The sequence below is a fragment of the Bufo gargarizans genome, chromosome 8, assembly GCF_014858855.1.
Source record: "Bufo gargarizans isolate SCDJY-AF-19 chromosome 8, ASM1485885v1, whole genome shotgun sequence".
Classification (NCBI taxonomy): Eukaryota; Metazoa; Chordata; class Amphibia; order Anura; family Bufonidae; genus Bufo; species Bufo gargarizans.
Window position 1 is genome coordinate 92,247,297 of NC_058087.1, and position 12,019 is coordinate 92,259,315.

At 46.9% G+C, this 12,019-nt stretch overlaps 1 protein-coding gene across 1 annotated transcript in view; it reads left to right on the forward strand.

Moving 5' to 3' along the window:
- The window catches only part of LOC122945407 (carboxypeptidase O-like), a 383,815-nt gene that overhangs the window by 135,355 nt on the left and 236,441 nt on the right, over positions 1-12,019 (forward strand). The window contains exon 5 of the mRNA XM_044304477.1: positions 340-451. Coding sequence (XP_044160412.1) covers positions 340-451 — 112 coding nt within the window. The remainder of the gene's footprint in view (positions 1-339; positions 452-12,019) is intronic.

The window sequence follows — 12,019 nt, forward strand, 5'->3', positions numbered from 1 at the left end:
CTTCTATCAATTTGGACCCACCTACAACATTGGGCCACTTTTTTTTTTTTTTTCCAGGGCTACTTTAAGTTACCAATCCGCCCCTGAAAATAAAATCACCTAACTTGGTACCACTGAAATACATGGTAGAACTATTGCACTTCCCCCAAACCATTGCCTTTGCCCAGTCACTGTATTTCACCAATTATTGAAAATCTTAATATCTACCAATGAAATGTGAACTAAACAGTTGAAAGAAAACATAAAATTAATAGCAGCATTTTACACAAGGAGACATCATGAAGTCCAGTTCTGACCAAATCCTCTGATTATGTTCTTTTTTATTTTGCTTCTTTTCAGTGTTCTAATAGATGATGTCCAAAAATACATAGATGAGCAATTTGTTGTTGAACGTAGACATAAGAGATCATTGTTGTCATTTAATTATACAAAATACCATCCCATGGATGAGGTAAGAAGGAGTCTTTCCGTTCTAAATATAAATCAAAAGATAATAGATTGAAAAAAAAAAGAAAATTCTAAAGAGTATGCTTGCTGCATGAAATATGTGAAATACTAGTCTGAAATCTGACAGAATATCTCCAGATAGTTCAATGTATTTTTGGGGGTTTGTGAAAAATAGCAATACAATCGTGCAACGCGTGTTTTACAATACAGAGGGTAGCGTTTTAACTCTCAGTTAAAACATGTGAAATAATAGTCTGAAATCCACATAGTTCAAGTTTTTTTTTTAGTTTTGCAAAAAATAGCAATACAACTGTGCAACATGTGTTTTACAATACAGAGAGTGGTGTTTTAACTCAGTGAGTGAAAACACAGAAAATATTAGTTTAAAATCTGTGACAAGGCATCTCCAGGGATTTTTGTTTTGCAAAATATAGCAATACAAGTATGCAACCAGTGTTTTACAAGAGGGTAGAGTTTTAAACAAATAAAACAATAGGCCTAGATCTGTTAGTGGCTCCGATACTGCATTATTTCTGTGGTAGTAGTAGCAGTAGTACTTGTAGTAATCTGCAGTTCTCCCTGGCTTCAGAAAGGAGCAACATTATCATTCAGGAGGTTGGGGAGATTGTGGATTTGATGGCTCACTCCTTCTCTCAGTCACCGCAAGATGATGTGGAGGTAATGTCTCAGTCTGACACTGTGCCTTAAAGCTTAAAGCCAGGGATCACAAAATTTTTCCTGCTCCTCCTCTTTACAGCCCCAGAGAAGTCTTTCAGTGTAATCCTCTCTGTCTTCACTGCACTTCCCAGTGGGGTGCCTAGTCAACTGAGTCTCCCTGTTGATGACGTGTGTGACAGCAGTGGTTGGACTGCCTTGAGAAGAAAGTTCAGGAGGTGGAGCCCACAAGGCCAAGGAGCCCACAATGACATATTACAGTCTGATAAAAGTGACAAAGAAGTTGAGGACTCTGATAATGATTGTGTGTTAGACTGGTTGCTGGATCAGGGTTCTAAAGCGGAGCAGAAGATAACAACAGAGGAGGCAGCAGCAGAAATAAAATTCTGAGGCATTGTACCTTCCAAAGAACTGCAAGGGCCATATCTACTTTGGGAACTGTTGATGCCACAGACACTGTTGGTGCATTAGGCCCAAAACATACCTCTGCAAGAGTAAAATAAGCTACAGGCAGTCTAACACAAATTTAGGCACAACAGGTCTAAATGCACATGAAGAGGCATCACCCCATCCCATGGCAGCCAGCTACCGTAACAAGAGTTTCTGTCTCTCCCAATCCATCACCAGCCATCGATACATGGCAAGGAAACAACTTTATATGCCCAGCAATCAGCTGGCGAACAAGCTAGATTTCCACCTGGCCAAGTTGCTGGTGGTATAGTCACTGCTGTACCATTTAGCAAAGTCTGCTGCCTTTAAGGAGCTGCTGGCATGTGCTCAGTTTCACTGGAAGATACCTAGCTGGCATTATTGCTCCCAAAAAGCCATCACTGCCTTGTACTCTCACCTAGAAGACAATGTGGGCTACTTCTTGCTATTGTCACTCTGCGTCACAGTTCACATCATGGTGGACATCTGGAGCATCTGTTAGAGGCAGGGACAGTACATGTCTTTCATGGCCCACTGGGTCAATGTTTTTGCAGCAGTGGTGAGGCAGCGCCCTAGGAACAAAGCCAGGTCCTTTTGACCCCCCCCACGATTGCATCAAACTTATCCACCTCCTTTACCATCTCCTCCATGGACACGCTCCCATCCCCAACAGCATCAAGACACAACATCTCTCCCACTCCTCCTCTGCCATGAGGTGTTAGAGCTGATCGGCCTGGATGACAGTAGCTACACAGGCAAACAGCTGCTAAAGTACATCAAGCAGCAAATATCTCTCTGGCTGTCACCCCACTGATTCCAACTAGTGAAGGTGGTCAGCGACAAAGGCCACAACATCGTGGTGGCCTTGAACCTGGGGGAAATAGCACATTTTCCCTGTATGGCGCACATCATTAACCTAGTCTTACAATGCTTTTTAAAAAGTACACTGCCTTGCGCAAGGTGCTGGCAAGGTTTAGGAGACTCTCTTGTCTTACATGGTGAGGAAAACACTCCTGAACCTACAGTGACAGAACAGTCTACCACTACACCGCTTAATCTGTGTCGTTCCAACTGGCTGGAATTTAACATTGCACATCCTAGAATATCTGTAATAGCAATGGAAAGCTGTGAACATTGTTTTCATGCACCAGACCGTCTCACCAGAGAGCATGTGTTGTTTCGGGGTTATGCATCGGAAGCTCATCCTAGAAACCTTTTGGGTGCTGAAGCCCATCGAAGAAGCCACAAAATTTGTCAGTAAGAACAACTGCCACTGGAGTAGGAGTTGGAGGTGACCCATGCCACAACATCCAATCGCCTGAGTGGGGGTGGAGCCATAAAGAAATGGATCCTTGGCACGCTGCCCAGAATGGCGAGTTGTATGCTTTCTTGCTTATGCACTGGATTGCATATAATTGACATCAAGCAGTCTGATGATTACTGAATAGCCATACTTTTAGACCTTGGCTATCAAAGCAAAATGGGGGAATTCCTCTTAAAGGGAAGCCTAATTACATTATTACCAGGAAACACTGTGTAAACAGCTTGCTACAGATTTCAGCGAGCAGATGCCTGCCATTGGCGTGTCTGTAAGGGAGACCTCTCTCCGCCCCCAGCAGAGTCACCCACCTCCCACTGCCACAAGCAGCAGAAGCCGCAGCAGCAGTAGCACCAGCAGTGGCCAGGTCAGTCTCCTCCACATGGTCGAGTAGTTTTTCATGTTTGATGCCAGGCTGAGGTAAATCAGCAAGCAGAGACCTCAATGCCCAGGTTCAGGTCTACCTAGAATCTGGTCTAGAATCTGGTCTGTCTCTAGCTCCATGTACTTCTGGGCAGGCAAATTAGAACAGTGACGCAAACTGGTATACTACTTTCTCTTTGTCTTCTTTATTGCCCAACGTCCAGTGTCAACTTAGATTGAGTTTTCAGTGCTGCAAGGGATGTGGTAACACCAAAACGGACCAAAATGTCCTCTGCCAGTGTCAAATCATCACTTTTGTCAAAATGAACCAAGCCTGGATTCGGGAGGATTTCCACACTCCTCTGCATGAGGCCTATGAATAGATATGACCATGTTGAAGGTGTCTCATCTTGCCACTGTTACTGTCTTTCTGCCTTCCTGCCTACCATCATGTTGCCTGCATACCATCATGTTCCGTACAGCTGCTGTTGCTACTGCTATCATGCCACTTCCGCGATCATGCCACTGCTGCTGTCTGCCTGCCTGCCACCATGTACCATATGGCTGCTGCTGCTGCTGCAGGCATAGCTGCAACTGCTCTTCCTCACTGCAAATCCCCTACTGCCACCACTAATAATGCTATGTATCTGCTACTACTACTACCTAGCCAATGCCTTTTATGTTCCATGCTGTGCTGCTTCTACTGCCACTACTATTGCGGCTACATGCCTCTTATTATCATACCCTTTCCGCATCCACACCGTACTGCTGCTGCTCCCAAATAAAAAGGACATTTTTTTTAGGCTTGTTCACAATAAGCCACTTTTTCACAATTAATACTTGTACGTGTTGTATGGGCAGGCATTCTGACCCTGTCAAGGCATAATTTTTGGACACTTGGTCCCCCAACAAGCCACATTTTTTTTTATCCCATATTTCTGTGTGTGTTAAACACCATCTGCCCCCAATAAGGGACAATGGGGCACATTTATTAAGACCGTGGTTTTAGACACCAAAATCTGTTCAGGGAAAAACGTATGGTTTTGCATGCAAGTTGCATACATTTTTTCGCACCTGCAATCAGTTTTGATACTTTTTTCATGTGTGTGAAGAGCAACTAAAGAATAAAGCCTCATTTACAAATCTGTGTTTCACGGACGCATGCTGTATTTGTTCTCTATGGACAGAACATATCCCCATTCACTTTAATGTGTGTATCCGTATTTCAAAGATCATTTAGCAGATGCTTTGAAAATTATTTTTCAGCTGTTAAGTGTCAGTGAAACACTGATGCAACACGGACAGCAAAAAATGGACACACGGACCCAACACGGACAGCTTCATGGATGCATCACTGCCACCTGCTCACAGATTTGAGCACGGACATGGACGTCTGAATGAGGCTTAACACTCAACTTGTGTTGATCGAGCACCAAAGTGCTTGGGTGCTCTGGCCGAACACATAGGGATGCTCGGGTGCTCTACTGAGCACCTGAGCACAATGAAAGTCAATGGGAGAACCCAAGCATCAAACCAGGCACCCCCTGCTCTGAAGAGGAGAGAGTGTCTGGTTTACAGAAAAGGTTAGAAATTGATGGATACACCACCAAAATGGTTTGGAAACAGCATGGGGAGGACATCTGGATGCATCTTGAACTCCTATTACCTATGACATACAATAGACAACCACACAAAGGCTATATGCTAAAAGCCGGGTATGTGAGGTGCAAGCCAACAATCTATTCATGAGACAGATACAGTCAGCACACCTTACAAAGACTTACAAGCCTTGTGCACTATTAGACTTTCAAAAGCAGCTCTCATCTGACTGAGAGCCAGTAAGCCTCAAAATTGCTTCATATCTGTTGGATGGCTTTGGTGGACCTGCGCACCTAGATTATTATAATTAGGGTAACAAACAGTTTTCTGATTGTCCTAACATAATATTCAATAACCTTTCTATACATTTGTGTCATGTAAACTAATTTGCATAAACATGGGCATATGGGAAGGACATGCAAATCAGCAGAATATGCCTTGTTATTTCAGCTGAAAAAGCATTTGCATGGAAAATTCGTAATAAACATTTGTGATTACAATATTCGCGATCTACACTACTCATGAACAGCTCCATCTATTAGATTCATAATCTTATGATAAGACTATGAATCCAATAGATAGTGCTGTTCATGAGTCATAAGACTAAAAAACCAATAACTTATAAAGCATCATCAAGCCTTACATAAAGACGCACTGCCATGAGACTACACGACAATAAATCCACATGAACTCCGAAATGAGACACTGTACACCTCCAGGAATACCTATAATAAAAATAAATCTTTAAACCACATCACATGTATAAAAAGGGGGGAGGGTTAGGGGGGGAGGTGAAATGTTTAGGGGAAATAATCTCCTGGAATGTGAGGGGCATGAATCAATCTGTTAAACGCAATTATGTATTTCATGTTCTTCAAACCCACCAGCCGGCAATCGGCTCCCTGAAACAACACGTCTTGTTGATAGGGCTTGGGTGGCGCAGAGTTTTCACTCTACCTACTCTGCATAATCAAGGGGGTGAGTGTCTTGGTACATAGAACCCTCCCCTTTATCTCTAGGGGAGTTTTCTGTGGATGATGAGGGCCGTTTTGTGTGTATTGAATGCTCTATATTTCAGTTTTGTTTGCTGCTGTTAGCTATTTATATACCACCCCCATATTCTTGTGAAGTTCTTAAAAAAGTCTTAACTTTTACCTCCAGATTTCCAGAAATGCAAATTTTGATAGTTGGTGACTTCAATATGTACTTGGATAAGTCGCTCGATAAGTTTCAGCCTGATGGTGGGGTGTCTGGCCCCTCCCTTACATCGTTACCCAGGACACTTTTAGAGGTGGATCTGCATGACTTATGGAGGACTAGAAACCACTTATGTTTCCTGATGATGAGGACATGGGAATACCACCTCAGCACGTCTCTGATGATGAAACACAGGTGCCAACTGCTGCGTCTTTCTGCAGTGTGCAGACTGAACAGGAGGTCAGGGAGGAAGACTGGGTGGAAGACGATGCAGGGGACAATGAGGTCCTAGACCCAACATGGAATGAAGGTCGTGCCACTGACTTTCACAGTTCGGAGGAAGAGGCAGTGGTGAGACCGAGCCAACAGCGTAGCAAAAGAGGGAGCAGTGGGCAAAAGCAGAACACCCGCCGCCAAGAGACTCTGCCTGCTACTGACCTCCGCCATCTGGGACCGAGCACCCCAAAGGCAGCTTCAAGGAGTTCCCTGGCGTGGCAGTTCTTCAAACAATATGCTGATGACAAGACCCGAGTGGTTTGCATGCTGTGCCATCAGAGCCTGAAGCGAGGCATTAACGTTCTGAACTTTAGCACAACCTGCATGACCAGGCACCTGCATGCAAAGCATGAACTGCAGTGGAGTAAACACCTTAAAAACAAGGAAGTCACTCAGGCTCCCCCTGCTACCTCTTCTGCTGCTGCCGCCTCGGCCTCTTCCTCCGCCTCTGGAGTAACGTTGGCACCTGCCGCCCAGCAAACAGAGGATTTACCACCAACACCACCACCTCTGTCACCAAGCATCTCAACCATGTCACACGGCAGCGTTCAGCTCTCCATCTCACAAACATTTGAGAGAAAGCGTAAATTACCACCTAGCCACCCTCGATCCCTGGCCCTGAATGCCAGCATTTCTAAACTACTGGCCTATGAAATGCTGTCATTCAGGCTGGTGGACACAGACAGCTTCAAACAGCTCATGTCGCTTGCTGTCCAACAGTATGTTGTTCCCAGCCGCCACTACTTCTCCAAGAGAGCCGTGCCTTCCCTGCACAACCAAGTATCCGATAAAATCAAGTGTGCACTGCGCAACGCCATCTGTGGCAAGGTCCACCTAACCACAGATACGTGGACCAGTAAGCACGGCCAGGGACGCTATATCTCCCTAACTGCACACTGGGTAAATGTAGTGGCGGCTGGGCTCAGGCGGAGAGCTGTTTGGTGCACGTCCTTCCGCCGCCAAGGATCGCAGGGCAACATTCTTTGCCTCCTGTAGCCTCCTCCTCCCACTCGGCTTCCTCCTCCTCTTCTTCCACCTGCTCATCCAGTCAGCCACATACCTTCACCACCAACTTCAGCACAGCCCGGGATAAAAGTGAGCAGGCCATTCTGAAACTCATATGTTTGGGGGACAGGTCCCACACCGCACAGGAGTTGTGGTGGGGTATTGAACAACAGACCGACGAGTGGTTGCTGCCGGTGAGCCTCAAGCCCAGCCTGGTGGTGTGCGATAATGGGCAAAATCTTGTTGCAGCTCTGGGACTAGCCGGATGCTGGACAGACTGTGCGAGCAGCAGCAGGCCATAGTGGAGTTTCAGCTGCAGCACGCACGGGTCAGTCACGCTGCGGAACAGCACCACTTCACCACCAATGATTGGGCCTCCATGCGCTGTTTCAATTACTCCACCAACATGGCCAGTGGCGATGACGCCGTTATCAGCGTTACAATACCACTTCTATGTCTCCTTGAGAAAACACTTAGGGGCGATGATGGAAGAGGAGGTGGCCCAGGAGGAGGAGGAGGAAGAGGGGTAATTTTTAGCACTTTCAGGCCAGTCTCTTAGAAGTGACTCAGAGGGAGGTTTTTTGCAACAGCAGAGGCCAGGTACAAATGTGGCCAGCCAGGGCCCACTACTGGAGGACGAGGATGAGGAGGAGGTGGAGGAGGATGAGGATGAAGCATGTTCACAGCGGGGTGGCACCCAACGCAGCTCGGGCCCATCACTGGTGCGTGGCTGGGGGGAAACGCAGGACGATGACGATACGCCTCCCACAGAGGACAGCTTGTCCTTACCTTTGGGCAGCCTGGCACACATGAGCGACTACATGCTGCAGTGCCTGCGCAACGACAGCAGAGTTGCTTACATTTTAACGTGTGCGGACTACTGGGTTGCCACCCTGCTGGATCCCCGGTACAAAGACAATGTGCCCACCTTACTTCCTGCACTGGAGCATGATAGGAAGATGCGCGAGTACAAGCGCACGTTGGTAGACACGCTACTGAGAGCATTCCCAAATGTCACAGGGGAACAAGTGGAAGCCCAAGGCGAAGGCAGAGGAGGAGCAAGAGGTCGCCAACGCAGCTGTGTCACGGCCAGCTTCTCTGAGGGCAGGGTTAGCATGGCAGAGATGTGGAAAAGTTTTGTGACCACGCCACAGCTAACTGCACCACCACCTGATACGGAACGTGTTAGCAGGAGGCAACATTTCACTAACATGGTGGAACAGTACAAGTGCACACCCCTTCACGTACTGACTGATGGTTCGGCCCCATTCAACTTCTGGGTCTCCAAATTGTCCTCGTGGCCAGAGCTAGCCTTTTGTGCCTTGGAGTTGCTGGCCTGCTTGGCGGTCAGCGTTTTGTCTGAATGTGTATTCAGCACGGCAGGGCGCGTCATTACAGACAAACGCAGTGTGTGGACAATGTGGACAAGCTGACGTTCATAAAAATGAACCAAGCATGGATCCCACAGGACCTGTCCATTCCTTGTGCAGATTAGACATTTATAACTACCTCCCCTTAACTATATATTATTGTACTCCAGGGCATTTCCTCATTCAATTCTTTTTTTATTTTCATTTTACCATTATATTGCGGGGCAACCCAAAGTTGAATGAACCTCTCCTCTGTCTGGGTGCCGGGGCCTAACAATATCTGACAGTGGCCTGTTCCAGTGTTGGGTGACATGAAGCCTGATTCTCTGCTATGACATGAAGCCTGAATCCCTGCTATGGGACCTCTCTCCTCTGTCTGGGTGTCGGGGCCTAAAATATCTGACAGTGGCCTGTTTCAGTGTTGGGTGACATGAAGCCTAATTCTCTGCTATGACATGAAGCCTGATTCTCTGCTATGGGACCTCTCTCCTCTGTCTGGGTGCCGGGGCCTAAAAATATCTGACAATGGCCTGTTCCAGTGTTGGGTGACATGAAGCCTGATTCTCTGCTATGACATGAAGCCTGATTCTCTGCTATGGGACCTCTCTCCTCTGTCTGGGTGCCGGGCCTAAAAATATCTGACAATGGCCTGTTCCAGTGGTGGGTGACATGAAGCCTGATGCTCTGCTATGACATGAAGCCTGATTCTCTGCTATGGGACATCTCTCCTCTGTCTGGGTGCCGGGGCCTAAATATCTGACAATGGCCTTTTCTAGTGGTGGGTGACGTGAAGCCTGATTCTCTGCTATGACACGAAGCCTGATTCTCTGCAATGGGACATCTCTCCTCTGTCTGGGTGCCAGGGCCTAAATATCCGACAATGGCCTGTTCCAGTGGTGGGTGACGTGAAGCCTGATTCTCTGCTATGACATGAAGCCTGATTCTCTGCTATGACATGAAGCCTGATTCTCTGCTATGACATGAAGCCTGAATCTCTGCTATGGGACCTCTCTCCTCTGTCTGTGTGCCAGGGCCTAAAAATATCTGACAGTGGCCTGTTCCAGGGGTGGGTGACATGAAGCCTGATTCTCTGCTATGACATGAAGCCTGATTCTCTGCTATGGGACTTCTCTCCTCTGTCTGGGAGGCGGGGCCAAAATATCTGACAATGGCCTGTTCCAGTGGTGGGTGACGTGAAGCCTGATTCTCTGCTATGCCATGAAGCCTGATTCTCTGCAATGGGACCTCTCTCCTCTGTCTGGGTGCCGGGGCCTAAATATCTGACAATGGCCTGTTCCAGTGGTGGGTGACGTGAAGCCTGATTCTCTGCTATGACATGAAGCCTGATTCTCTGCTATGGGACATCTCTCCTCTGTCTGGGTGCCGGGGCCTAAATATCTGACAATGGCCTTTTCTAGTGGTGGGTGACGTGAAGCCTGATTCTCTGCTATGACACGAAGCCTGATTCTCTGCAATGGGACATCTCTCCTCTGTCTGGGTGCCAGGGCCTAAATATCCGACAATGGCCTGTTCCAGTGGTGGGTGACGTGAAGCCTGATTCTCTGCTATGACATGAAGCCTGATTCTCTGCTATGACATGAAGCCTGATTCTCTGCTATGACATGAAGCCTGAATCTCTGCTATGGGACCTCTCTCCTCTGTCTGTGTGCCAGGGCCTAAAAATATCTGACAGTGGCCTGTTCCAGGGGTGGGTGACATGAAGCCTGATTCTCTGCTATGACATGAAGCCTGATTTTCTGCTATGGGACTTCTCTCCTCTGTCTGGGTGGCGGGGCCAAAATATCTGACAATGGCCTGTTCCAGTGGTGGGTGACGTGAAGCCTGATTCTCTGCTATGCCATGAAGCCTGATTCTCTGCAATGGGACCTCTCTCCTCTGTCTGGGTGCCGGGGCCTAAATATCTGACAATGACCTGTTCCAGTGGTGGGTGACGTGAAGCCTGATTCTCTGCTATACCATGAAGCCTGATTCTCTGCAATGGGACCTCTCTCCTCTGTCTGGGTGCCGGGGCCTAAATATCTGACAATGGCCTGTTCCAGTGGTGGGTAAAGTGAAGCCTGATTCTCTGCTATGACATGAAGCCTAATTCTCTGCTATGACTTGAAGCATGATTCTCTGCTATGACATGAAGCCTGATTCTCTGCTATGGGACCTCTCTCCTCTGTCTGGGTGCCGGGGCCTAAATATCTGACAATGGCCTGTTCGAGTTTTGGGTGACGTGAAGCCTGATTCTCTGCTATGACATGAAGCCTGATTCTCTGCTATGGGCCCTCTCTCCTCTGTCTGGGTGCCGGGGCGTAAATATCTGACAATGGCCTGTTCCAGTGTTGGGTAGCATGAAGCCTGTTTCTCTGCTATGACATGAAGCCTGATTCTCTGCTATATCATGAAGCCTGATTCTCTACTATGGGACCTCTCTCCTCTGTCTGGGTGGCGGGGCCAAAATATCCGATACCTTCTGGAATAGGTGGAAGAAGCAATATCTTCCCACATTACAGACAAGAACAAAATGGCACACAGTTAAGCCCAACCTAAAACCTGATGACATTGTTCTTGTTAAAGACTCTCAGGCTCAAAGAAATCATTGGCCTTTGGGCCTCATTACTAAAGTGTTCCCAAGTGAAGACGGACATGTCCGTAAAGTTGAGGTCAAGATTTTCAAACAAAATGAGACCAAACTGTTTATCAGACCTACTTCCGAACTAATCCTACTGTTATCTGTTGAGGACTCTAATAGTGACATCGGCTGATTTCAAGCGGGGAGTGTACTGTCTTCTCTGCATAGTTTGTTAATGTGAGTGCTCATGTGTGTGCCTTCAGCACCATCTAGTGACCTTTAGCTGTAAGTGCATCTTCTGCCTTTTTAAGTTATGCATATTCATTAGGTCACCTGACTTCCTGCTCACAGTGCTTTCTGGGAAAGAGACAAGCTCCTGCTTCCTTTTTCTCCTCACCTCATGGAAGGAGCAGCTGCACATTGTGTGTCTCTTACTAAAGCATCGTCGGTAAGGGATTTATTTATGTTTTTGTATTGGTTTTGTGTACACTGTGCTGTATACTCAGTTCTTGTATGTTAATTTTCCTATAGTTTACCTTATCTACTGCCGGGTAATAAAAACCACAGACTACAGAAACAAGTCTCATCTTATTAACTAGTAGAATGGTGATATCTGCCTGTTGAACTGCATATAGACCCCGGGGGTACATGTTGTGAGAACAGGACACTGCATGTTCATTATGTATATGCTCAATTAATCTAGTTGCTCCATTTCTGGTCATAATAGATTTTTTGTGTTCCCTGAAACGTACATATAGGCAC